The sequence below is a fragment of the Sorex araneus genome, chromosome X (assembly GCF_027595985.1).
Source record: "Sorex araneus isolate mSorAra2 chromosome X, mSorAra2.pri, whole genome shotgun sequence".
Taxonomy (NCBI): domain Eukaryota; kingdom Metazoa; phylum Chordata; class Mammalia; order Eulipotyphla; family Soricidae; genus Sorex; species Sorex araneus.
In genome coordinates, this window is record NC_073313.1 from 192,426,228 (window position 1) to 192,453,304 (window position 27,077).

Genomic DNA, 27,077 nt, shown 5'->3' on the forward strand with positions numbered 1-27,077 from the left:
ATTTATCTCTTTCTATATATATGTTCGGGGGACCATATGTGATACCACTGAGGAACATGGGTCAGCCGTTTCCAAGGCAAACTCCTTATTCCCAGTACTATCTCTCTGGCCCCCTTGTTTTTAATGGCAGCATTTAATGCAGCATCATTAGGTTAGCTTTTTGAATGTTGCCACTCTAATATTATCTAATTTTACTGTTCATTTTTTGTTTACTAATGATAGAGTGTTTTTTGTATCTTTATGATTTATTGAATTTCCTCTTTTCATATTTTTCATCTAATTTTCCAAAGAGTATATTAGTTTATATTATTAGTGGCTTGGTTTGGGTTTTTATTCTTTAATAATCCTGGGATATGTACTATAAAATAGTATGCATCTTAGTACATCACCACACAAATACACCATGTTAGCTTATTTTTAGAATATAAATTCTTTAGAATTATCACAGGTATATGGAAGAGGCAGATTTTTATATATAACATACCATCCTCTTAAGATGTACAAATCTACATTTTAGAATATTGGGGGAAGTATAAACAGGTGATATTACTAAGAACTCTAATTTTTATTTGCAAATTTTCTTTAGTTATTCTGCATTTATTTTTTTGAAAATGTTTCTGATGTCTTCTAAATTCATTCAATAAATATTTGTGCCTTTGCTTTATTCTTGAGATACAAAGGTATAAAACCCTGGAAATTCTATTAGAGGAACCATTTATGTCATGGTCATAGATAAAGTACTTTAATAGTACTCTGTAACATAAAGTGCATTGTGTACATTTTATTATTTTTTAATTTTGTGAAATTTAATGTTGATTAAGTTGTGTTGCCTATTCTCTTCCTTCCTCCAGTGGTCTTATCTTTATATATTTGATTTTCATATTATTAAGTAAAAATGTTTTCATCATAACTATAAATTTTTCATTTTAGAATAGCGAACAAGAGACCTTGAACATAACATACATAACTTGCATATAACATACTACCTAGGGTTGTTTGTGTATTTTTTAAAAAATTTTTTTAATAGTGAATCAGCGTGAGGTACAGTTACATACTTACAAACTTTCGTGTTTGTGGTTCAGTTATACAATGATCGAGTACATATCCCTCTACCAGTGCCCACTCTCCACCACCAATAATCTCAGTATCTCTCCCACGGCCCCCACTCTATCCCCCCACCCCACCCCACCTCTGTGGCAGAGTATTCCTTTTTGTCCTCTCTCTCCTTTTGGGGATTGTGGTTTGCAATAGAGGCATTGAGTGGCCATTGTGTTCGATCTATAGTCTACATTCGGCATGCATCTCCCAACCTGAGTGGGGCCTCCAAACACCCTTTACTTGGTGTTCCCTTCTCTATCTGAGCTGTATTTTCCTCCAGCATGTGAGGCTGGCTTCCAGCCATAGGGCAAACCTCCTGGTCCTTATCTCTACTACTCTTGAGTGTTAGTCTCCCATTCTATTACTTTCTATTCCACAGATGAGTGTGATCTTTCTATGTCTCTCCCTCTCTTTCTGACTCATTTCACTTAGCATGATACTTTCCATGTTGATCCACCTATATGCAAATTTCATGACTTCATCTTTTCTAACAGCTACATAGTATTCCATTGTATAGATGTACCAAAGTTTCTTTAACCAGTCATCTGTTCTTGGGCACTTGGCTTTTTTCCAGATTTGGCTATTGTAAACAGGCAGTACCAGGGATCAAACCTGGGGCTCCTTCTGCATACAGAGCACACACACTGCAGCCCTTTGAGCCATCTCCCTGGCCCACCTATTGTTTGTTCATGGCAGTTAGCAAGATCTATTTCAGGAAGATAATAACTCCTGACTTAACTCCATTTTTCATCCCAAATATGCATAATATATATAAAATCCACAATTGAGTGAAACTTTCAGCCTCCATTCTGCTGCCATACACCTTCTCCACTTGCACTATTTTGTCTCATCTTTAAGAAAACTCTGCAGCCACTGCCATTTTATGGTTGGTCACAACATAAGACATCACATAGGTATTATTCAAAAATTCTATTAAACAATCTTGATATATATATTCTGCCACTGAAGAACGTTCTATGGTTAATTATTTTAACAGAACATACTTACCATTCCTTTATATAGTTACTCTCACGATGAAGTAAAGGAAGGTTAGTTTAACTGCACCCTTTGATTACCATTTGGCAGGTTAAGACACTTAACAGAAACTCTGTGTGGAGGTATTTTGTTAACCCTTTGATTAACTGCTGCAGCCTGAGGCCAATGATGTATGAAAAAGAAAATTGAAAATGTGATTAGCTTCCTAAAACTGAGAGCTGTCCATTGGTGCATTTTCAGCATTTAATCAGCTTCCTGCAAAAATGAACATGGCATATCTGCCAAGGGGAAAAATCTGACAAGTTTGCCAGACTTTGTAGTGTCTGAATTGTTATAATAGCTATCCTCCCTGAGGCTTCACAATCTATTTAATAACAAATCAATCTAATCTGTTTTTTGCCAGATTTGTCTACTTTGCTGTTGTGATACTCCACAATTATATGGGGACGGGTGGGGAGTGGGGGCGGGGAAGGAGGCTGGGGATGCAACACTTCTTCTAAAGGAGAAAAATGCCTGTAGGCTAGATTTTTCACAGCTAACGAAAATTTTCTGTTAAGCAGTTGTATATATTACTACTTTCACGTAGTTTTGATACATTTGTTTTGCATTAATGACCTGCTTTTAATATAAGGAGGAATGTCTTCAGGGTATACATATTTATTTATTAACTTTTTTCCTTCTTTTATTAGAAAAAAAAAAGTCACTTATTGTAGAAGCCTGGGGAATATAGTCCCTGGTTTTACGTCAATTAAAAATCGACCTTCCTATTCTCAGATCTAGTTACATTGTCAATGATGGGGCTATTCAAGCCTCAGAAAATCATCAACTAAAATTAGCAAGCATGGTACCAGAAATGGTACTTTAAAGTACAAATTACAAATCTATACTTATTTTCTGAGCATCACTGGAAATACCTTTTCTGTGAAGATTTGCTCTTCAAGAGGAAGTAAATTTGTATCTTATTCTTTATGAACGTATATACGAAGGTAGAAATTATATAGCTGAGTAGAATTGTATACTAAGAATCAGTGTACAGGCCAAGAGATAGAGTGGTTACGGTGCATGGCTGGCATGCCCTCAACCTGGGTTCAATTCCTGTTACCACGTGGTCTCCTGAGCACCACCAGGTTAGGAACTTATAGACCCCCAGCAATGGCTGGGTGAACCAGTTATTCCCGACACCTTAAGCCACAACGCCTAGTGCAGCATCCTTGAGTAATGGCCTTGTTGGCTGAGAAGTGGCCCAGGGGAAGGCATGACCTCCTGAATGTTACTTGGGAGGATCCCTTCCACGTCTAGAAAAAGAGTAAGTTTAGAAACTACAATTGTGGTTGAATTTTATAAGCACTATTGAAATAATGTATCTAGATTAATGATCATCGATGACTAACAAAATCATTCCTTAAAAGATGATAGAAATTTTACAAGGAATAGCCAGGCTTATAGTACCTCAACCAACTGATATACTTTACATTAATATTACAAAACGGGAGACAGTTGAATTTTTGTCCTCCTGCCGCAATGCAGTAGATAACGCCATCTATGCTCTTGTCTTCCCAAAAGTTGCTCAACCTTCTAGATATCAATACCAATTCTTAGGAAATATGGAGAAAATGGTCAAGTTGAATGATACCAAGATGACATGTAAGGAATTCTGTAAGATAATAGAAATAATTTTAAACAGAAAAAAAAGCAAATATCACTAAAGGATATTATTTTTTAGTCTTCAAATCTTGATTGGGCTTAATTCAAACAAAACTTTTTAAAAAATGAAACAGTTGGAGCTGGAGTGATGGTACAGCGGGTAGGGTGCTTGCCTCGCAAAGCAGCCTCCCCAGGCTCATTCATCAGTACCCTGTATCAGCCCCTAGCCCCAGCAGTAGTGATCCCTGAGAGCAGAGCTAGGAGTCAACTCTTAGCACTGCCAGGTGTGCCAGCCTGACCACTCCACACAAAAAAAAAAAAAAAAAAAAAAGAAAAGAAACAAAAAAGAAAAACCCTTTAAAAAAAATCAATTGGAATAATAACTAGATATATGTTATTGACTCTTTTCTATTGGGCAGATATATAGTGCAAGGATTAAGGCATATGTCAAATCAGGTTTGATCCCACCACATACACACCCTTCAGCATTGCCAAGTGTGACCTGATCCTAAAAGAAAAGAAATCTTTTAGTTGTGTAGTGTTTTTGTGGTTCTTAATAAAAAGGTATATTCAGAGATACATGTTAAGTATTTATATGGAAGTGTTTGATATGGAAGTGATGGTTTGAACTATGCTTCAAAATGCAGGTGGAGATATAAATTAGTTATGTGATTCCCAAAGACCATTCATATTTAATTAATTGTGAGTCTTTGTACTGTGTTCCATCTACTCTATAATTGTCCTTTTATCAATGATGTTAGCTTATTGTGGTAATGAATGGGCGAGGGAATAAAAGGGAGAAAGAAAAAGCAGGTGATCAACTTTTGTCATGTTGCAAACTGTTGTTCCACTTCGTTAAAGTTTCCCAAATGAAGAATGCTGGGCAAGAAAATGACTAATTTAGGAGAGTTTTATGAAACCCCTGCCTTGTTTACTTGCCAAAGAAAGTGCCGAAGAACTGTGATGTTAGTGAAGCTTCTATTTTATATCTAGAGTGGCTTTACCTTGATTCTCCATTATTATCATCATCATCATTTCTCATCATTCATTCTAATAGACTTGTTCTCTTTAATATCCTTATTCAATGGTTTGAAAGCTCAGCCTGTACTCTCCTTTTAATTTTATTTTTGTTATTATTATTATTATTACTACTACTATTATTATTTTTAATTTTGGGTTTAACAGGTGCTTAGACTGTATTTGTGGCTCTGAGCTAAGGGTCACTCCTCACAGGGCTTGAGAGACAATATGCAGTGTTACAGATCAACCCAGGTCAGCTGCTTGTAAGGCATATGCCTCACCTGCTATGCTATCTCCCCAGGCTCTCATTTTATTTTAATTTTATTCTTTTGGCGCTATATTATTTATTTATTTATTTATTTATTTAGGTTGTTGGGCCATACACAGTGTGGCTCAGTGCTGGAGGCCACACCCAACGGGCTTAGTACTTAGTACTCTTAGGTCCTTGGTCCTTTCTGGTGGTGTTCAGGGGACCATGTGTGGGGCTGGAGATCAGACAATGCTTGCCCTCCAGCGTTGAGCTGTCCTTCTAACTTCCGACTCATCTTCATAATAAGTAGATTATGCCTTCTCGTCTTCTACCTCATCTTTGAGACAACAAAAAGTTGTTTCTTTATGTTCTGTATAGTTTCTGATTCTGTATTACTATTTATTACCATACTTAAGGTTTTGTGTTATTTTTTATTTTCCTCTAAAAGAATTTCTTTTTAATATTTCTTGTAGGCTAAGATTGCTGATCGTAAAACTCCATTTGCTGTTGTTAATCATGGAAAATCTATTTCCCATTATATTGTAATGACTATTCTGTAGTGTAGAATGTTCTTGCATAGAAATTTTTTTTAATTTAAGAAATGCTAATATATTGTTTTATTTTCTCATACCACTTAGAGATTCTGCAGAGAAATATAATTGTATCCTGAGGAGAAGTGGAGACAGAGGGAGAAATATTTTTTTTTTCTCTAGCAGTCTTAAGTTTTCTTCATTATTGACTTGATAATTTAACCATGTTAATTTATATCTTGGTACATGCCATTTCACATTTAGGTTAGATGTTGTACAGTAAGATCTTAGTTTTGGGAAATAACTCTCATTATTTCTGTGAAGAGGTTCCCTGTGACCATTTCTCTCTCCTGAACTTCTACTGTATTTTTTATCCTGTGTCTTCTTAGGAGGTTTGATATATCTCAAGGGGTATCTGGACTTTTCCTATCTTAGTTCTCTCATCTTTTCCAATTCAGACACTTTAGTTCATTATTAAAATTTTATCTGTTTCTCATTTTTATTTCCTCTGCAATATTGGGCCTGTTTGATTTTGTTTTCCATATAAGGTTTTTGGTTTTTGTTTGTTTGGAGGCCACACCCAGGTGTGCTCAAGGGCCAGTCCTGGCAGTGCCTGAGGAACCATGGTGTTGAAATGATTCAAACCATTGTTACAGCCACAATCACATGCAAAGCATGGCCTCCGTACTTTCCAGTTTGACATGGAAGTTTGTATTTCATTCATTCTGTAGTTCACATTGAACATCTCTGTTTGGAATTTTTTCATAGCGTCAGTGACTGTGACAAAGAACTTCTATGCCTTTATTTTGTTCCTTATTTCATTGATGTTTCATTCTGTGCTAATGTATTTTTTAATATTTATTATAATTAATTAAAATTCATTATTAGGTTCCCTATTGGGGGGGGGGTGTTTGTTTGTTTGAAGATTGATATGTGAGGAATTTTTTTGTACTCAGTCACAGAATTTTGCCTCTTTTGACATTCATTTTATTTTTCCAATAGAAGAAGATATAAATCTTATTTTGGAGATCTGTTTTGTTTTTTTAAGGACCTCTCTTCTCCCCCACCCCACCCCCCACCCCTCCATGTATTGGGGGAAAGGGGAATAGAATAGATCAGTCTGGGAATTACATTCACAGCTTTTAGTGGCAAGGACCTGCCTTGTATAAACTGGTATAAAGCTACCTGTTGTCCACTTTCCTTTTGATAGACCTTTTCTTTTCTTGAATTCAGTATCCAAGGGCCCAGATCCCTCTTCTAATACCTATTATCTGCCTTGTTATCTGCTGCCTTTAGTAACTTCTTATACAGACAGTCTTTCTTGTATTTCCAAAGGGGATGGGAGAAGCCATAGCCTGCCACACTATGCCTCTATTATCTCACTAGGGTTCAGTGTCTAATTGCAGCACCCAGCTCTAGCAGTTACTTGAATCTGCCTTTCCTCTGTGGATTCCCTTCAGACTTGAAGGCTAGTGTGTCTACAAATCCTCAGTGCAGTGATTATGCTTTGATGCTTTGGTGAAAGCAACACTATTATTTGCTAAACTTGTGAGTTTATGTCTGGTCATAGGACTCAGATGTAAACAGCTGCATAGATCCTTCTGTCCTATTTGAAGAAACACACAGGAGCCATAGAGACCTGTATTTACCCAAAGTCCTCATTCTTTCCTTGTGTGGAATGTAGTCTGCACATTTATGGGGCTATTACTCCTGGAGCATAGCTTGGGGACAGGTTTTGTATTCTGAGGATATTGTGGCTTTATTGCTGAAGGAGACTCCTATACAGGCTAGGAAATTGGGGGGGGATTCAGACATCTGAATGTCTGAATACTTTCAGACTGCTAAATACTTCACTTCCCTAGTGCTTGGTTTGCATTTTATACTACTTTGATTTTCTGTTTTTCTGAGGTGTGGCTGGAGCTATGACCTTTTCCCCTTTTCTTTCAACGCTAAGGGGTTTGGGTCACCCAAAAGTTCAGGTAATTGAATTGACCAGATGTCCACTGGTGATGAGCTCATAAGAGATCTGCGAAATATATAGGTGTTTTGCAGTGTAACAAGAGAGTCTTTCCCTGACTCAGTCAATACTAACAAGATTTATTTTATCTTTTTCATCTCTTACTAAGATTTCTCCAACTTAGTCTTAGCTTAGAAACTTAGGGCCCAGTTGCATAAAAAACAAGTAGAAAGGCAGGACCCTTCTTTGAAGTGCTTATTACAAGTGCCAGCTTAATCTACAAGTGAAAGACTTAAATTTCTTGATATATTTCTAAAGGAAGAAGATATATTTTATGTGCTCTAGTTTTTTTAAAATTTTAATTCCATTCTGTGTTTTCAACATTTTGGTGTTTAGAAGGATAAAAATGAGAAGTTTTGTTGCCCTGGACACAAAGAATTTGTAGTAACCTATTTAATTCCAAAATGTATCCTTTGCTTTTATAGCACCCTAAATGATGACAGAATCCTTAGAAAAGCTAGTCTGGTATTTTGTTTAGCCATTTTACTATTTTGATCTCAGTTGCTTTCACTCTTTTAAATGTCAGCTGAAATGTTAGAAAACCTTCTATTCTGTTTCTACTTTTTCTTTTACAACACCTGTTGTGGGATGGGCTCAAACAGAAGCCATGCTTCCTGTATAATTTATGGGCATGGAAACTGTTTGTCTCATTTTTGTCTAGTACTACATCCTTTTTGATCTTCTCCTTCCCATATGGTCTTCTGGATCTTTTATTCATAAACTCAAAGGACTAACACAAAATGTTTTTGTCAAAGAATATTTAACATCTTCTAAAATGTGTTCACCTCTAGTCCCTATGGAAGTTATTTGAATTGTTAAAGGGGCTATTATAGTATTCCTGCCTTTGATGATTTGCTTTGTACCCAATATGTAATTTTTTCTTGAGGTAATTGGCAGTGATATAGTTTATTTAGATCTTACTCTTGCTCATTTGGGAAGTTGTTATAAGGACCCCCAAAATATGGGGAAGTCAAGTGACGAATTGAGGCAAATATATCTCCATTTATATATAACGTACACATATATATAGGTTATATGTGTGTATATAGTTAGTAGTGAGATTGAAATAGTCTACTATAGTGACTACCTTGTTTTAAATAATTTCTCTTTTCCTAATGGTTGGGATTTGGGGGCTAGCCCTTGAAAGAAATACAAAGAATGACCATCTAGACAAAATCAAGAAATATTATCGTTCCCCGGAAAAAGAAAATTAGTTTCCATCTGATAGAAAATTGTTCAGAGTCTGATACTGTAGTAGAAAGGACACCGAAAAGTACTTTAGTATGTGAAAAATCATAAATCTAAGGAAAAATGTTTAAGTTTTTTTCAGGTTCTGAATTGACAGTAAATTAATTTGGAAGAGGCTCTCAGCAATGCAATTAAATGCTCTGAAGTACCGCTTGTAAGAAATTCTATTGTCTCTGAGTTAGTGATGTTTTTTGTTTTTTGTTTTTTCAAAATTTGGGTCCTCAGTATACCTTTGGGATAGTAATGTAGTCAGTTGGAATAGCTATTTGCTTTCCAACTTCTTAGTCGGCCTTTGCTAGGCAAAGCAGTTCACCTTCATTATCTGTTGTACAGATTGGCCCTCCTATATTTGACTTAAACGAAATAGCCTGTCTTGGGAAGAGTAATTGTAATATATTGTGTAATTTTGTCCAGCTGCTCTAGTTGTTTTGGCAGTAGGACAGTCTCCATTTAATATAAAAGATGTGCTTTGTAGTTAATCCTTAACTAAATAAAAGTGAGAGATAAAGTTCCAGTTTCCCAAATATAGGAAAATAAGACCAGATATTTGTAGGCAATATGTTTTCTTAGAACATCAGAAGACAGTCTATATAATATTAAAGAACCCTCAATTCCATCTCAGTCTTACAGAACCCCCTTTTTTGCCATGGTAATTATAGGCATAAAATGTATTCAAGGTCGTTCTTGTATAAAGCCCATGGGAGGAGAAATATGACTTTCATTCACATTTTACACTCACATGTTACATTCACCAAATGTAACTGGTGAATGCTTTTAAGATCTGGATCTTCTACATGCATGATACTCAGCAAATGCCCTTGTCAAGCATAAATTCAAGAGCGCTCAAGAAAGTGAAAGTAGAAACGGAGTTTTATCAAACTAAAATATCACAAGAAACTAATGGAATATCTTAAAAGTGCATCAAATGACACTGAGAGGAGTTTTCGATATACTAAAAGAAAGACAGAGAAGTAGTAGAATAAAAGACTTTAAGTACTTTATTGCCATATAAGTGAAGGTTAATTTGGGCGTTACAAGTAAATGAAAATATAGAAATTAGGTGTTCAGGGCCAGAGAGATAGTACAAAGGTTAAGGTGCTTGGCTAGCTTGCAGCTGTATCCACAACCCTGGTTGAATCCTGACACTGCATGTGGTCCTCTGAGCAACTGCCAGGTGACACTTCTGAGTACTGCTGAGTGTACCACCACCTTCACCCCCTGAAAAAAATGCAGTTAGAATGTAGTACTTTGTTAAGGAAAATTGTATTACGTTTATCCTGTAATACTCCAAACATAGACTAGAAGTTTAGAATTGTTAGCAGTTACTTTGCCATATTGCTGGGGTGGGATTGGAGAGGGGGAGGGGGGAAACAGGAATCTAGCTTCATAACAGAAAGTCTGAAAGGACCTGGGAACTCTAAAGCACAGTTTCCATATCTAAGAAGATTTAAAGTAGTATGTTATAAAAACAATCAGTAAGGCTAGAGAAATAGTACAGCAGGTAAGGCACTTGCCTTGCATGCACCTAACTCATGTTCGATCCCCAATACCACATATGGTCCCCTGAGCCGTGCCAAGCATGGCCCCAAAACCACCACTACTAACAATCCTTAACACTTATGGGATATAAAGTGTTAAGTACTTACAATAGAAATTCAATACTGAAAACAGAAAACATCTTTTCTTTGTCTTATTTAACTCAGAAATCTACCTTGGAAATCAGTAGAATAGTCACTGTCACTGTCATCCCATTGCTCATCGATCTGCTCAAGCGGGCACCAGTAACGTCTCTCATTGAGAGACTTATTATTGTTACTGTTTTTGGCATATCCAGTATGCCACAGGTAGCTTGCCAGGCTCTGCCATGCGGGCTCCATACTCTCGGTAGCTTGCTGGACTCTCCGAGAGGGGTGGAGGAATCGAACACGGGTTGGCCGCATGAAAGGCAAAAGCCCAACCACTGTGCTATCGCTCCAACCCAGTAGAATAGTAAAGGTCTGTAATAACTGACAAGAAGTTAAAAAGATAATTTTTCAATTAACAAACCAAATTAAAAATGAGACATAGTGGATTGGTAGAGAAAGAGAAAAGTGTAGCGTGGAATTAATTCAAGTACTAAGTTTTATCTGTAAAGTCAAGCTGGCAGTGCTCAAAAAAAGGCTCAAAAATGGGCCTTTATAAAAATCATGTTCACATTAATAAACATGATCAGTTGGTGTATTTATCTATTACCTCTTTCAATAAAGGAAAAACACCTAAAAATCATTTTTCAAATATTTTAAAATACCTGGTAATTAATAGTGAATGAGTAAACCATGCAGAATTCAAATAATTTAAAGTCACTTAAGCAGATTGTATTAATTCATAGAGAAGAGCTGTCAGGTTTACTTACACAAGTAGAAAACCCTTATATTTTCTGGCTAATTTTTACCCCTGTATCATCTGTTTAAAACCAGTTAGATTGGAAAGACACAGGACACAATCATTCCTGTCATGACACCATAGCCTATCTGGAAACAAACAGGTAAACTGAAAATACCATGATTACATTGCTGGAAATTATTAAAAAAAAAAAAAAAGAAATGATTTATTGGACATATTCTTGGCATAAAGGAGGAGATGATAAAGAGACTTTAATTGTGTTTTTTCTTGTGTGATTGGTGGTTACCAAGGAGAATATTCTAGAGAGTGTTATCTAGAGAGTAGATTACACCCATGCTCTATTCATAAATAAAATCATTTTTGAAATAAGTCATCCCAATGATTCCTTTCATTCTACTAAATAAAATTATGTTTCTTATTGATTCTATTCACCTATTTTAGCTACTAATGAGGGTTTTTAAATACACATAGATGTATCACTGTATCACTGTCATCCCGTTGCTCATCAATTTTCTCGAGCGGGCACCAGTAACGTCTTCATTGTGAGACTTATTGTTACTGTTTCTGGCATAACGAATGCACCACGGGTAGCTTGCCAGTCTCTGCCATGTGGGCAGAATACTCTCGGTAGCTTGCCAGGCTCTCCAAGAGGGACACGCATAGATGATGTGTATAAAATATATTAATTTAGAACTAGAGAGATAGTACAGGGTGAAGACTACCATGTGGTCTATCCTATCACCTGAGCATTTCTAGGTGTGACTCATGAAACTAAAAAATGTTCTTCATAGAAATTCTTTTCAAATAAAGCAGCAATTTTAGCATATTGATCATGTTCCAGTCTCATACTGAGTTCTCTTTTCAAGAGCAGAATAACTCTTGGAGTCTGTCCTAGTTCATTCTGTATTCTAGGAGAGAGGAGACTGTAACAATTACTAGTGATGGAAAGAGCTCCATCTAAACTGGGAAGAAGCTGGGGGAAATAGCTTGGGAAAGTTACCATTTGGCCTCATCTAATTTGTCACTTCTTCTCCTGCTGTTTCCGTACCTATTTGTATCCACTCTAGCAGTCTGACTCACATTAGACATGTTCAAAACCAGAGGAGGGAGGGTAGAAACTTGATTAAGTAAACCATTTTTCAAATTATACACACATATTTCTGGGGTCCAAAATATGTATGGCCAGAAATACGTATACTGGCAGGTAGGGTGCTTGCCTTGGGTCTAACCAGGTTTGATATCCGGCACTCCATGTAGTCCCCCAAGCCCTTCCAAGAATGATCCCTGAAAGATGTGTGCCGAAAGTAGATATAATGAACCAAACATGATGATCTCTCATTGTCAGTGTTGCAAGCCATAATGCCCAAAAGTAGAGAGTATGGGGAATATTGTCTGCCATGGAAGCAGGGGAAGGGTGCGAAAGGGGGGGTATACCGGGGATATTGATGGTGGGGGATGTGCACTGGTGGAGGGATGGGTCTTTGATCATTGTGAGATTGTAACCCAAACATGAAAGCTTGTAAGCTTGAATCATCTCACGGTAATTCAATAAAATTTAAGAAAAGAAAGAATGATCCCTGAGCATGCAGCTATAAGTTATCCCTGAGCACAGTCAGGTGTGACTAAAATCCCAAATATACAAGTCAGTAATTCTGATACAAAGTGATACAAGTAAAAGTAATCTTCATTGGTGCTCAGTATCACGGATATTTAGAATGTATTGTTTCAGAGTTCCTACATGTGTGTTCTTAAATTTGTATGCTTCTGGAAAAGTTTTCAGACTATGTAACTACACATTTTACCCCTCCAAGGATTTCTAGAGGCATAAAATGTTGTGGTATGCCCGGAATAGGTTTGTATGGGAAGATGAGTAAATGAAAGTCTGATCTGTCTGGTAAGAGGGATGGATTAAAAAGGTAAATGAGTGTGTGACTGCCACGTGCAGACTGCATGAAGTTCTAAAGGGAAAGTAAGTGAAAAGGGCAGATTTGGCCGCTATCGTTGAGCTTACAAACTAGTGGGAAGAAAATAAAAAACAATAAAATGACTGCATGTTCTTCCATTTGACTGAGTCAGTGTTAATGATTAAACAGGAATTAGTTCAGGGAAGTATTTGTTCTGATTCATTATATGGGAAATAAGTCATTTGTGCCTCTATTTAGATCTGTGAATGAAAATAATTTTAATTTCATATGTTGGAGGTTTTATTTTTATTTTTTTTAAATACCTGGCTGTGCTCAGGGCTGACTTCTGGCTCTGGGCTCAGTGATCAAACCTAAGTCAACCACGTTCAAGGCAAGTGTCTTGTAGCTGTCCTAGTGGTAATTTTAAATTAAAATTTTATTTATTTAAAATTATTTTAAAGTGTTTCACATTCCAGTGGAACCTCCTGGAACACAAGCTGCTGACATCTTAAAAGTGAAAGGGAATGGGGAGGGATCTTTGGCATCATTACTGTAGTAGACACATTGTAAACATTCAGTAAAAATTGGGAAACTGTTTCTAGGAATAGATGAAGGTGGAGGAAGAAGGTGAAGGAGTTAATGAATGGAGTTAGGTCTAGCTTTTCTCATAAAAGGGTGTTATGCTGGGAACTACAGAATTTCCCTATGCAATTCTCAGCGGCACTGCCCCATGTGGGCCTAGTGGCCACAAGTACAGCCATGAGAGTCAGAGTGACCAAATAAATGAATAACATTTCAAAATTGTATGTATTAACTGTCTAGTCCCTTAATCCCAGGATAGTGATAATTTGGGGATAATTTAGAATGAGTGTTGCCAAAGGGAACAGACTGGTCTGAATAACGTGTAATGACCGGCTGTTACATAAGATTGTATGGAAATTTAGTTTGAAGACTGTTAAACTGAATATAGTCTTCAGAATACACCGTGCATGCCTGGAGCTCTGTCCTGGCACCACATGGTCCCTCCCACTCTACTGGAGTAGCCTTGGGTTCTCTGCCATCTCGGGGCCCGAGCAGCATCATATCCAAAGGCCATGGCCTCAGCCCACCTGTCTAGTTGACATAGAATTGAAGCAGAGTCTCCAGGCTTATTGAGCATTGCTTGGGAATGCAATTATTCATATATATATATGTGTATACATATGTATACATGTGTGTATGGATATATGAATACACACATTTATAACATGCACACACATATATAACATATATGCACACACAGATACACATGCACCATGGACCTTTATATCATTGTTTTCCTAATGGTTTTTATTACCTGAAATTGATAAGAACACATTGTATTTAACTAAGCCTCTCAGTGCATTCACTTAGGAATGCGTTACACTTTGATGACCAAAAATGCTCTTTGCCTGCATGAGTCTACTGAAATTTGTTACCTAAAATGAGAGAGAATAAGTTAACTAGATTGAAGGGCCAGCTAGATGGCTCAAAGGTCTGGAGTTCATGTTGTGCATGCAGCAACCCCAGGTTCTATCCTTAGCAACACATGTTCCCCGGAGCTCTGCAGAGGGTTGCCTCCAAACAACTTCTCTGCCAAATTGATTCATTTGTACAAAGTAATTAATGTGTGTTTATATTTACCCAGGCCTGATTTTCAGAGCAGTGAAAAACTGAGTAAAACTGAGTACTACATTCTCACAGTGTGTGTGTGTGTGTGTGTGTGTGTGTGTGTGTGTGTGTGTGTGTGTGTGTGTGTTTTAACGTAACAAGCATGTCTGTGCTGGGCAGTATGCTAGGAACTTGACCTAAAGACATGAATTTTGGCCAGCCTTGCTCAGTTAGTATGAGATACATTCCATGATTTTCAGGATAAAAAAATTTGTAAAGGTGTTTTATAAGCATCTTTAAGATTCAAATTTAGAAGATAAAGTAGTTCATGTTAGTCCCAGACTAGTATATTTACTAAACATTTCTGGGTAGCAGTTTGATTTACCAAGTATTTTCATACTGAGATTAAATACTACGAACATTTTGATAAGAACACAGTTGGGTAATCACAGGGCTTAAAAAATTAATTTAGATAATGGGATTGAATAGCAAAAAGCAGGCTCAAGAGAAATTGAAATTCAGTGTAGGGAACCACTCTGACGCTCCAGGAATGTGATAATCTAACCCTCCAGAGAAAGAAAAATGTGCCCTTACTGATATTTGACCAAATTTTCATCTTTTTTTCTGTCCATAAATCCTTTTTGAAATCAGTTCGAATTGCATCTGATAAATAAATTTTTCTGGAGTGCTAGAGATTAGCATTCACTGATTGACTCTATTCATTGCAAGCTCCCCCCTGCTTGCATCTAACTCATGGTCCTGAAATGGGAGCTGTTCTGCCTGATGGGAAAAAAAAAAAGGCAAATCACACATAAAAATGAAGCTCAGGAAGTTCTTAGGGATTCTAACAAGAGTTTTATTAATGCCAGAAAAACTGGGAAGAACTTGTCGGGAATTAACAAGCAGCAGAATCTTAGGACAAAAAAGATTTCTTCCTTCTTAAATTGTTAAGTCTGGTTTCCTTAAGCCAGAAGTCACATACCATCTCCATAAATTTATACATAAATATGCCATAGAATTTCACTATGTGAATTTTTTCTGATTAAAAAAAATACAAATGCTTAAGATGAAATACTAAAGTGGTATCTTGGAAAAATAACAACTAACACTTTTTTATTTTTAGAAAATTTTCTACGTATACTTATGAAAGCCTTTTTTTTAAAAAATGCATTTGTGAATATATATGTGTGTGCCTATGTCTAATACAGATGTGTAATTCTTTGATCTTGGCTGACTTCCTGTCTAGCACATCATTAGAAACCCTAATTTATGCATAAAATTATCCTGAGTTTGAATTCCTCCTCTCCCGATTGCTAGCTCAAGTCTCTCCTTCCATTCCTTCAGTTCTCCCACCTCTCCATCTCCCTCTTTTATCATTTGTTGAGGGTTTGAGGGTGAACAAGTAGTCTTGTTGCAGGGGATTGAATGATTGAAGGAATCTTAGGCACATTCCTGGCCACTTTCTTTATAAAAGTAAAGATAATTGTGTATTTATAATCTTTAGTTATACTTACGTACAACATTATAAAAGTTTCTTGTGGCTAGTATGAGAGATAATGTATGTGAAGTAATTAAACAAGCATTTAACTAATAGTCCATGTTAATCTATAGTTTGTTGTTCTTATGTTCTCTCATGCTCCCCTTGGCATCTTGTATTCATTGAGAAGTAGGAAGATGTGGATGGACATGTTTTTCTGTGCAAACTTTTGAAATTGCCACTCACTAAGACAAAATATTTTTCTGACTTGTAAAACCACATTTTATTTTTGCAAAGATGTATGAGATTTTAATTTTGTTTGCTTGCATTCAGTTCAAACTGACAGCATTTACTTTTATATCTATTACAGTATTTAAAACTTTGCAAAGTAAAATAAATGAATAAATCTTTTTTTTCTTTAATGTATAGATTGGTGGTTTGCTTTTAAATTTATCATTAATTAATAGCCGTGTCAGAAAAGTGAATGAGTATTATTCCTAGTTTTGCTATTTTGGGCTTATATGAGAATTCGATTAATTTTGATCTAGAAATATTTTTTTCCAGTTTGATATGAAAGGTTAAGTATTGCTAAAAGTTGATTGTGTTAAGAATAATTTTAAAGTTTGTTTGAAGTGTTTATATTTTCATCTAATTAAGTCCGAAAATTAAATGTGTGTATATAAGACAGGTCAAGTTAAATTTTATGACAAAAGAAGTAAACATTTTTTTTCCCTTTTTCTGTAGCTCAACTGAGAAGTCTTTTCCTTGGAGATCAACAGGTATGAGATTTTATAGTATAAAAATATTTCTTACTTGCTCCCACAACAAAAAGAAGTTTTTTTACCACACTCTCATAATTTAATTTTAGTGAAATCAACCAGTCTTTACATGCTGACAATAATGGGATATTTGCTTTAAAGTATTTATAATTTTCTTATTTTTAACAACATTTAATAGATTTGAAAATATTAACTGATAGTAAACCACTGGGCACCATTCCTCAAATCCTGATTCTTTCATTTCCCTTAGTAGAATACCTTTAGGGTCCATCCATGTTTTCAGAAATAATAGGACTTTTTAAAATTTATGACTACTAGTATTTCATTGTATATACCTGTTCTGCATTTTGGGTTTTTTTGGTCCATTCACATGAACACATAGGTTATTTCATATCTTGGCTACAAAAAATTGTGCTATGATGAACATAGAGATGTAGATGTCTTTTCAAATTGATATTTTAATATTCTTTTGATAAATATCCCAAAGTAGAAATGCTGGATTATATGGTGGTTGTAATTTAACTCTTTGAGGAGCCTTACTGTTTTCTGTGACTGAACCAATTTACATTCTCACCAATAGTAACAAAGGAGTTCCCTCTTCTCTGGCACAAGTCTTTGTTAAAGTATCAATTTTGTTAGATCTGGGGTAATAAATATCTCATTGTGATTTTGATTTACATTTTTTGATAATGGCATGGGGCAACTTTGACTTGTTAGTCACCTATAGGAGTGATTAACAAATAAGAGAAAAGTCAGGTTCCTCCCACTTAAAAAATCTAATTATCTTTTGTTTAGAGTTGTGTGGATTTTGCTTGTTTGGGGTTTTTTTTGTAGTTTGAGATATTAATAACTTTTGGATATATGGTTTGCAAATATTTCTTCAGTGTTAGCTGTATTAGATTTGAGATATCTAGCAGATAGCAAATAGAAATCTTTAAATATGTAAACTGTGATTATTCTGTGAAGCCAGGGGTTCAATTCCCAGCACCACATGGTCCCACATACTACCAGATGGAGGCCCAACAAATGTGCGTGTGTGTGTGAGAGAGAGAGAGAGAGAGAAAGAGAGAGAGAGAGGGGTTGTGGGGGGGAGGAGAGGGGAGAAGGTATAAGGCAAGGGAGGGAGAGAGAGTGAAAGTACTGGAGTCTATAATCTAATGTAACAGAGTGGGGGTAATGCATCATTTAGAACTGATAGATCCATACATATCAATGCTCTATTATGTGGCTCAAGCAGATGAATCTGAGTGCTGTAGGTAAGCAACAAACCAGTCAGTGAGAAAGACTAAAAGGAAAGCAGCGATGCTTGGAGAAAGTCCTAGCTTTTGATTCTTGGGAGTCAATGAGAGAATGATCTATATTGTATCGAAAGTAGTTGTACCATTTAGCATTTCTTGCAGCACATAAAATTCCCCACCTTTCCCGAATCCTCTCCACTTGCTACCGTTACCCTATGATCTTCTTCCTAGTATGTGTTAAGTGATATCTCACTGAACAAAATTATTTTGATTTATAAAACAAACACAAATTGTTTCGATTTGCAATTTCCTGGTTTTTAGTTTGTCAAGCTATAATGAAAAATATAGAACTTGTATTTTAATCTCACCAGTTGCTTTCATACCAGCTCTTAAGCATCTTAAACAGTTTTCTAGCATATAGTTATTAATGTTTAAAATAAATATTCATGCCTTCTTAAGTGCTTCAGGTTTAATGGAGGTATCTGACTATATCCATTTAAAACTTGGAATGGGGATATGCTATAGGGGGAAACTAAAATATATAGCATATCTGTCCACACCTCTATTAGATATTTGGGTGATTTCTGCTTTTTTAGTATTATCAATAATTAGATCGATCATGACTGTGCCTAAAAGTATTATCTGTTCTTTGATTCATCTTGAACTAGATTTTTAAAGTATATAAACTTTTGTAAGGTTCTTGATTTGTATAACCAAGTTATCAAATTGCTGCACTGAAAAATGTCATCTTGAGATGCAGCATATCAGTTTAATCTGTTCATGTTCCTTCATTGGGTTTCTGAGGTACTATCTCTAAACAACATCCACCTCCAGAGACTGCATGACAGCCTCTAGAATCTTTCCAGAGGAGCTGGTGTTTGCTCTTCACTCTCCATCCATGGCTGGACCTGGTTTAATATTAAACATACAGTGCCAGAGAACATCCCTTTGAATCAGGTGATAGGGCAAAGGCCAACAAAAGTAAGAGCGTCTAAGTATCTGTGGAAAACAAGATGAGATCTCTAATTTCTTTTTTTTTTTTTTTTTTTTTTGCTTTTTGGGTCACACCCGGCGATGCTCAGGGGTTACTCCTGGCTCTGCACTCAGGAATTACTCCTGGTGGTGCTCGGGGGACCATATGGGATGCCGGGGATCGAACCCGGGTCGGCCGCATGCAAGGCGAACGCCTTCCCCACTGTGCTATCCTCCAGCCCCGGGATCTCTAATTTCTAAGTATTAAAATAAGTCAGAGGGGCGGGAGGGAGTGATAGCACAGCGGGTAGGGCGTTTGCCTTGCACTCGGCCAACCCGGGTTCAATTCCCAGCATCCCATATGGTCCCCTGAGCACCACCAGGAATAATTCCTGAGTGCAGAGCCAGGAGTAACCCCTGTGCATTGCCAGGTGTGACCCAAAAAGAAAAAAAAAATAAGTCAGAGTCTGCCCTGATTCTTTTGGAGGAGTAGTGGTTGGTAAGGGAAAGTTCTTTGTTGTCCATGGGTAATACTGTATCAATCATGGTCTTCTAGTCAGGAAAATTAAGTTCAAGCTAGAGATCTGAATATGAGGGATTTAGTAAAGGGAGTTAGAATGGCAAGTGCAGATTGTAAGACTTGGGAGAACTAACAATATGGATGAACCACCAAGAGCTTAGTGACTGTGGGACACTGCCAGCCTTTTTAAGACTGAAGAGGTAAAGGGTCAGGTGTGTTGGGTTGTTGTTTTCCAGCAATGCTAGAGCAACTGTGGGCCATTGAAGGAGTGTAGGGAGAGAGGGACAGGAAGTCAGATTCCAGCTTTAGGTGGAAGAGAGTCTCCCAGAAAGAACTGTAAAAATATTCTGGATTCACTACAAAATCTCCAACTCAAACCAGGCTGCCCTGGCTAAACTGAGCAGGACTGTTTTTGGATTTTTCACTATGAAAAGCCAGGCAAGGGCTATATATAGTTGTGTAGTGATTTACATATAGCAAGTGTAGATTATGAAGCTTAGGTGACGTCTAGAATACGAAGCTTGCTCTATGAACACACATGGTAAGGAATTATCCTGGCATCCTTTCTAATCTCCCCTCAACTCCCATATGTTTAGTCAGCTGCCATCTTTGTGACTTCTGCTATAGCCATGTAACAAATGCATTATTTTCCTGTGTGCTGCCTCATGCTTTCCTTTAAATTTATTTTAAATTACGATTTTTAAATGCTTTTCATCAGTCTAATTAGTAAGCTGCAGTTAACTTTTTCATGTTATGTGTAGCGGTATGATACTTTATTTTAAATAAATGTTAAATATGTCTTAAGCTAAATGTTTAACTGTTACAAATGGTTTATATACTTTAGTGTTAGGAAAGTGCCACTTCAGTAGTTCTGTCCCATCCCCTCCACAACTGTGTTCATAATTCACATTTTACTACTAAGTGTATTTTGTCAGAGCATCATCTTCCCCAAACTCATACTCACACTCATACTCACATTCATACTCAGAGGCATTTACATTTATTTTCACTTTCCTTTTGGAGAGCAGGAGGGAAACATGATCCTTAAAACAGCAGTCACTGGTTTGTTTTTTTTTTTTTACTATGCTGTTTTAATTTTAACTATATTAATGTTACTTGTGTATTTTCTTACCTTTGCCAGTGTTTCAGCCATCCCTAATACCTGTAATTTGTAACCATTATAGTAGCTATAATGATAAAGGTAGAAAAGTGATGCTTGATTGTATACATAAAAGTAAAGAATCTGAATTTTTTTTTTTTAGTTAGTGTGAAGTTAGTTATTCATGATAAAGTTTCAGGCATACAATTTTATAGTACTGAACCTTTTACTGGTGTCCATTTCCCTCCACCAGTCTGCTTCTACTAGAGGCTCTTTATAATAAATATAGATTATAAATTTATATACATTTATGTATTATATAAATTATAAAATCTATGGAATATATTTTATATATGATATAATATAAAACATGTTTTGTAAATATATAAAATATATAGATATAAAAATATATAACTACAAACATAAATATAAAAGCATACATGTTGTATGATTTTGCACTGTGTCCTACAGCACTGTTCCTGATAGGGTTTCCTGCATAACACTTTGCTACCTTTCAGTACCTCCTCCTTTTCCCAGTTAAATGCTTTCCTTCACCACAGATGTTGCCCCCTTCCCTACCCCTATCTCTCACCCTCCTCATGTTGCATGTTTTCTACTTAATACTAGAGTTCATGAAGAACCTGAAATTTGTGTTATCTTCTACCATGTTACATGTAGATATTAAAGGTAGCATAAAATTAACCTCTTTTTTTTTTTTAAATAACCTCATTTTTAAAAGTAGGCAGACCTACTCAGAAGGAAGCAGGGGTAATTTAAATGTGAAAAGAATTTTTAAGGTCTTCAGTCTGCTTTGGCTAGGTATAAATGAAAGAAACATCTTTGTTAAACTTTTTGGGTTTCCTAAGTAAGAAAAGATTACAAATAGTATGATTGACAGTCTTTATCAGTTTTCATTAATATTTTGAGTATTTATTTTCAGACAGTCCTTCTATTTTTAAAAAAAATAAATGTTCCAAATTTGACTTGTAACACTTAGCATTTTGAAAGTTTCAGCAATAAGAATTGTCAACAGGCCATTTGATCTCTGTGTGTGAGAGGTTCCTTCTACACAAATATTTTCCTGGTACTCCATCCAGTTACAAAGCTGGAAACAGACTGCTGAAATTGCAGGGTGGGTTGGGGAGTTATTATTTGGTGTTCGTGGTGCTATCATAGGCCAGTGCTAAACTCTACTAGGGGTAGTAGGTGGTGAAAAGAAAAAAAAAAAAACAAAGCTTTTAAAGTTTTGCTGCTTAGAGATCCTTGTCAAAGCACCATAAAGACTGTCAGATCTACAAAGTATCTTTGCTTTCCCAGACTGGTTGGGAAGGAGTCTTAAAGGGAAACCTCCCTAAAAATAATAAAAGATATTTTGAAGCATTTATACTGGGCTGCACTATCTTGACTTTCTGTTGCTCTTCATTCCGTATTTTCTAGCTTACCAGCATAGTTTCTGTTTCAACTTTGTCTCCTTTTTACCATTGTGTTTCCTAGAAATTTGCATCTTTGTGTATTTTTAATGCATATGCTGCTAAAAGGATGTGAAGGGTGGAAATGTTTTCTTTTCTTCTTCGGTTTTCATTTACGCATCATTTTTTTAATCCTCATCATCTTCATAGCTTTTCGCAATTATTTTACAATCTAAGGTTTCATCAATATTTAAGGTACATTTAAGAACACAGATAATAAAATTCAAAAATAAACACAAGTGACAAAATACATACTAGAATAATAGGTGAAGTCCTAAGGAATGGGAGTGCATATATATGCACACAGAGCTATGCCTATTCATACTAGAAAGCACCATGCAAAATATATTCTGAAAGAGAAAAAAAGGCTTTAAATTGACCTCTATTTTAAGAAAAAGCATGCCAAATCACTTATAAAAATAGTCATACACTGTATATGCCAGCACACCAGAGACAGCTATGTGTTGAAGCCATAAATTGAGTCCTTTTGTCAAAGTGATCATTGGTTGTTACTTAAATCTTCCAGCAACATCCTGTAAAGTGAATTTTGCAGACAGTCAAAATGTCACAGTTTTGTCCCAAGGTATTTAGAATTGCTAGAGTCTAGGTGGTTGCCTGTTTCCATACTTATAAATTGAGGGGCAAGGGAGCAGCTGCCTGAGAATCCCCCTCTTCCCCTTGGACTTCTCTGCTGGGAAAGAGTAAAGACTCAGAGGCCCCAGGTCTGATCCCACTGCCCCAGAGTCTCTCATTCTCAGGCATGTGTTTTCAGAGTTCAAAAAACAGACGCAAGTGCAGATATTGATGTATGTTAAGCAAATGATTGGGAATTAAACTAGTTTAGTAAAGTTGAAAATGATAGAAATCGATGTTTGTGTGAAGCACAGAGCTAGTAGAAAACACTGGAACATAAAAGTGAGGAAATCTGTGGTTGAGACAGACATTGGGGAGTAAATAGACTTGGTGAGCCTTATATAATTGGTGAATAGGATGGGAGAATACTAATTTAATTAAATACCCAACATTTTAAATTATTAATGCTTCCATGCAGTTAAGAACTTTTGTGTTTGACAATGAATGTGAATGAGACGAGTCAAGATTGAAGTATAAAAGCGTTTTTTTTTAAGTGAAACAAAATCTGTTTTTATTGAAAGAGAGAGAGAGGAAGGTGAGAGAGAGAAAGAGCACAAGAGAGTACGAGAAGAAAGAATATAGTGTTTGCCAGCATGGTAAAAGCAGGGGAGAGAAAGAGAGAGAGATGGAAGGAAAAAAATTCCCTGAAATGGCTTTTGGGGGAGGTTAGATACAATTCCTCCAAATTGTCTTGACCTGGAGTTCTCAGGGTACATACTAGTTAATCAGGGCTTTGTCACAGGGAAAGTCTTGCCCTGTTGATGGTTCTTTCATATTCTCATCAGGTACTCTGGATTCTCCTATAACTTCTCCTTTCCTCGGGAGTCTACCTTTTCTGGTTGGTGTCTCAGCTTCTCCATCTGCAAAGAGCTCAGGGTTTGCATTTCAGAGGGATCTGTTCTTCATGCCTTTGGGTTACTTAAGCCAGGACAGTTTCTTCTTTTATTTTATTTCCCAGACACTCGTTACCAGGGTCCCTTATCTATCTGCCTTCAACTTTGCCCACTAGAGATTTCACCCTCTTAAATCTTTTCAGGGTACATGGGCAAAAGTCCATCTTCTGCAACTTCATGCTGACAATAGAACACAGACCCTGCCTGTGAAAGAGAGTGAACTCGAATGCTAACTGAATTTTTTTTTCTATTTAATTTGCTGGGGTTAGCATCTGTAGCATTTTATTTATTTATTTATTTTTATTAATGAGTCACCATGAGGGTACAGTTACAGAGTTTCGTGCTTGTGTTACAGTCATACAAAACTTGAGTACCCATCCCTCCGCCAGTGCCCATTCTCCTCCACCAATGGCCCCAGGATCTCTCCCACCCCCAATCCTGTCCCACCCACCCCACCCCACCCCTGTGACGGGGCATTCCTTTTTGTTCTCTCTTTCCTTTTGGGTGTTGTGGTTTGCAATGGAGGTATTGGGTGGCTATCGTGTTCAATCTATAGTCTACTTTCAACCCGCCTCTCCCATCCCGAGTGGATCCTCCACCACACTTTACTTGGTGTTCCCTTTTCTATCTGAGCTGCCTTTTCCCCCAGCTTGTGAGGCCACCTTCCAAGCCATGGAGCAAATCTCCAGGTACTTATCACTACTATTCTTGGGTGGTAGTCTCCCATTCTGTTGTTTTCTATTCTGCAGATGAGTGCAATTTTTCTATGTCTGTCTCTTTCTGACTCATTTCACTTAGCATGATATTTTCCATGCCGATCCACTTATATGCAAAGTTCATGACTTCATCCTTTTTGTCAGCTGCATAGTATTTCATTCTGTAGATGTACCAAAGTTTCTTTAACCAGTCATCTGTTCTCAGGCATTCGGATTTTTTCCAGATTCTGACTATTGTAAGCAGTGCTGCGATGAACATACAGGTGCAGATGTCATTTCGACTATTTTTTTTTTGCCTCTCCAGGATATATTCCCAGAAGTGGTATTGTTGGGTCAAATAGGAGCTCAATTTCTAATTTTTTGAGAAGTGACCATATTGTTTTCCAAAGGGGTTGAACCAGTTGGCATTCCCACCAGCATTGTAGGATGGTCCCTTTCTCCCCACATCCATGCCAGCAGCGGTTGCTTTTGTTCTATAGGATGTGAGCCAGTCTCTTTGGTGTGAGGTGGTATCTCATAGTTGCTTTGATTTGCATCTCACTGATGATTAGTGATGCAGAGCATTTTTTCATGTGCCTTTTGGCCATTCGTATCTCTTCCTTAGAAAATTTTTTGTTCATTTCTTCGGCCCATTTTTTGATGGGGTTGGATGTTTTCTTCTTGTAGGGTTTAGCCAGTGCCTTATCTACCCTTGATATCAACCTCTTATCAGATGGGTATTGGCTGAATATCCTTTCCCATTCTGTAGATTGTCTTTATATTCTGGTCAGTATATCTTTTGAGGGGCAGAAGATTCTTAGTTTAATAGAGAGAGAGAGAGAGAGAGAGAGAGAGAGAGAGAGAGAGAGAGAGAGAGAGAGAGAGAGAGAGAGAGAGAGAGAGAGAGAGAGAGGAGAGAGAAAAGAGAGACTGCCCCCAGCACCATGTAATCCCATCTAGAGACTTAAAACCAAGATCCTGGAAGTGATATCTTATAGCCTACTAGCCTACTTCTCCTCCAGGAGAATCTGCCAAACTTCCGGGAGTTTCCTGCCCACATGGGAGAGCTTCACAAGGCACCTATGGTGTATTAATATGCCAAAACCAGTAACAAACTGGGTCTCATTTTCCTGACCCTGAAAGAGCCTCCAGTGCAGCATCGTTGGAAAGGACGAGTAAAGAGAGGCTTCTAAAATCTCAGGGCTAGGACGAATGGAGATGTTACTGAGACCACTCGAGAAATTTGACAATCAACAGGAGGAGGATGATAGTAGTATCGTGGAGGGTTTTGCTGACGTTGTCTTCAATGTACCTTATGGATTATGGTCTGATGTTGAGGTCTTTAATCCATTTTGATCTGACTTTTGTGCATTGTGTTAGGTCGAGGTCTTAGCCCATTCTTTTCCTTGTGGTTGTCCAGTTATGCCAGCACCATTTGTTAAACAGGCTTTCCTTGCTCCACTTCATATTTCTTGCTCCCTTATCAAAGATCAGATGATCATATATTTGGGGTTGTATGTAGCTGTAAAAAACTAAAGCTTACCGAGGGGCGAGTGCACTCGCGGGCTCTCTGGGCGGCTGTGCCTCACCGCCTGCATTTGGTGCTCTGGAACCGCTGTGTATGGGCTGGATCAGGACGGCCGGTGAAGAACGAGGACCAAGCTGGTTGCTGATTAGTTACCGTTTATTCAATCTTCCATCTTTCTCATCTCCTGCACTCCCAGCTCTGGCCTCTCTCTGGATCAACTGCTGAGCCTTTCCATGTCTCTCCTGTCTTTTTCCTCTCTAGCTCTTGCCCCTAGGTTACACCCAGCCAGGTAGCAAAATCAACATAATAAAGCCCTTCCTGAGGGCTGTCAGGTTTAAAGGGAACATAACCTAGGGGCATTTTAAAGCCCTTCCTGACTGCCAGTAGGCAAAATACCTCTTAAGGGTTTTTTTCTCCTCTCCCCATTCCAAACACTCATTAACATCTTAATACTAGTTAGTTTTGCATGGACATAGCAAGAGATACATTGAGGTTTGCAAGGCAGCTCTCCTGGCAACATCTTGCCACAGGCTCAGATCATCAGACCACAGCACTCAGGCCAGATTAATCATTCCTCACCCTAGCAGGGTCCAAATCTATTTATCACTGTTTGGATCATGACAGCATTTGTCCATGATCAAGCTCTTAACTTATAGTTAAGCATTAGGCACTTTGGCCATGCCCATCTCAATGCCAGGGTAGCACACATCTCACTGCTTGCCCTGGGTCCTTCTCACCCCCCCACCCCCACCCCGTCGGGACCCTGCTTTGGGTGTGCTAGGAAGTAAGGGCAGCTGAGGCTTAGGTCAAGAGAACAGATGCCCTGGAGGAAAATATCATGTAGAGTCAAATGACTCCCAGGTTACAAAAGCATAACATTTGTTAAGTCTTCCTGTGTCCATACAAAAAGGACTTGCTATGAATAAACTATGCAAAGGACTCAAGGAGAAGAGAAAAACATTATTTACAAGTCAGTAGAACACTAAGAAAGAAGCCACAAATAAACAAAGAGGAATAGGAGCACTGTAACGGGAGTAACCCAATAAACCTAAACTA

The 27,077-nt window shown here is 37.3% G+C and overlaps 1 protein-coding gene across 15 annotated transcripts in view; it reads left to right on the plus strand.

Annotated features, from left to right (window-relative positions):
* The window catches only part of PKP4 (plakophilin 4), a 278,532-nt gene that overhangs the window by 168,450 nt on the left and 83,005 nt on the right, over positions 1–27,077 (plus strand). For all 15 annotated transcript variants that reach the window (XM_055120668.1, XM_055120675.1, XM_055120671.1 and 12 more), the window contains one exon: positions 16,940–16,974. In XM_055120668.1, the coding sequence (XP_054976643.1) occupies positions 16,940–16,974 (35 nt within the window). The remainder of the gene's footprint in view (positions 1–16,939; positions 16,975–27,077) is intronic.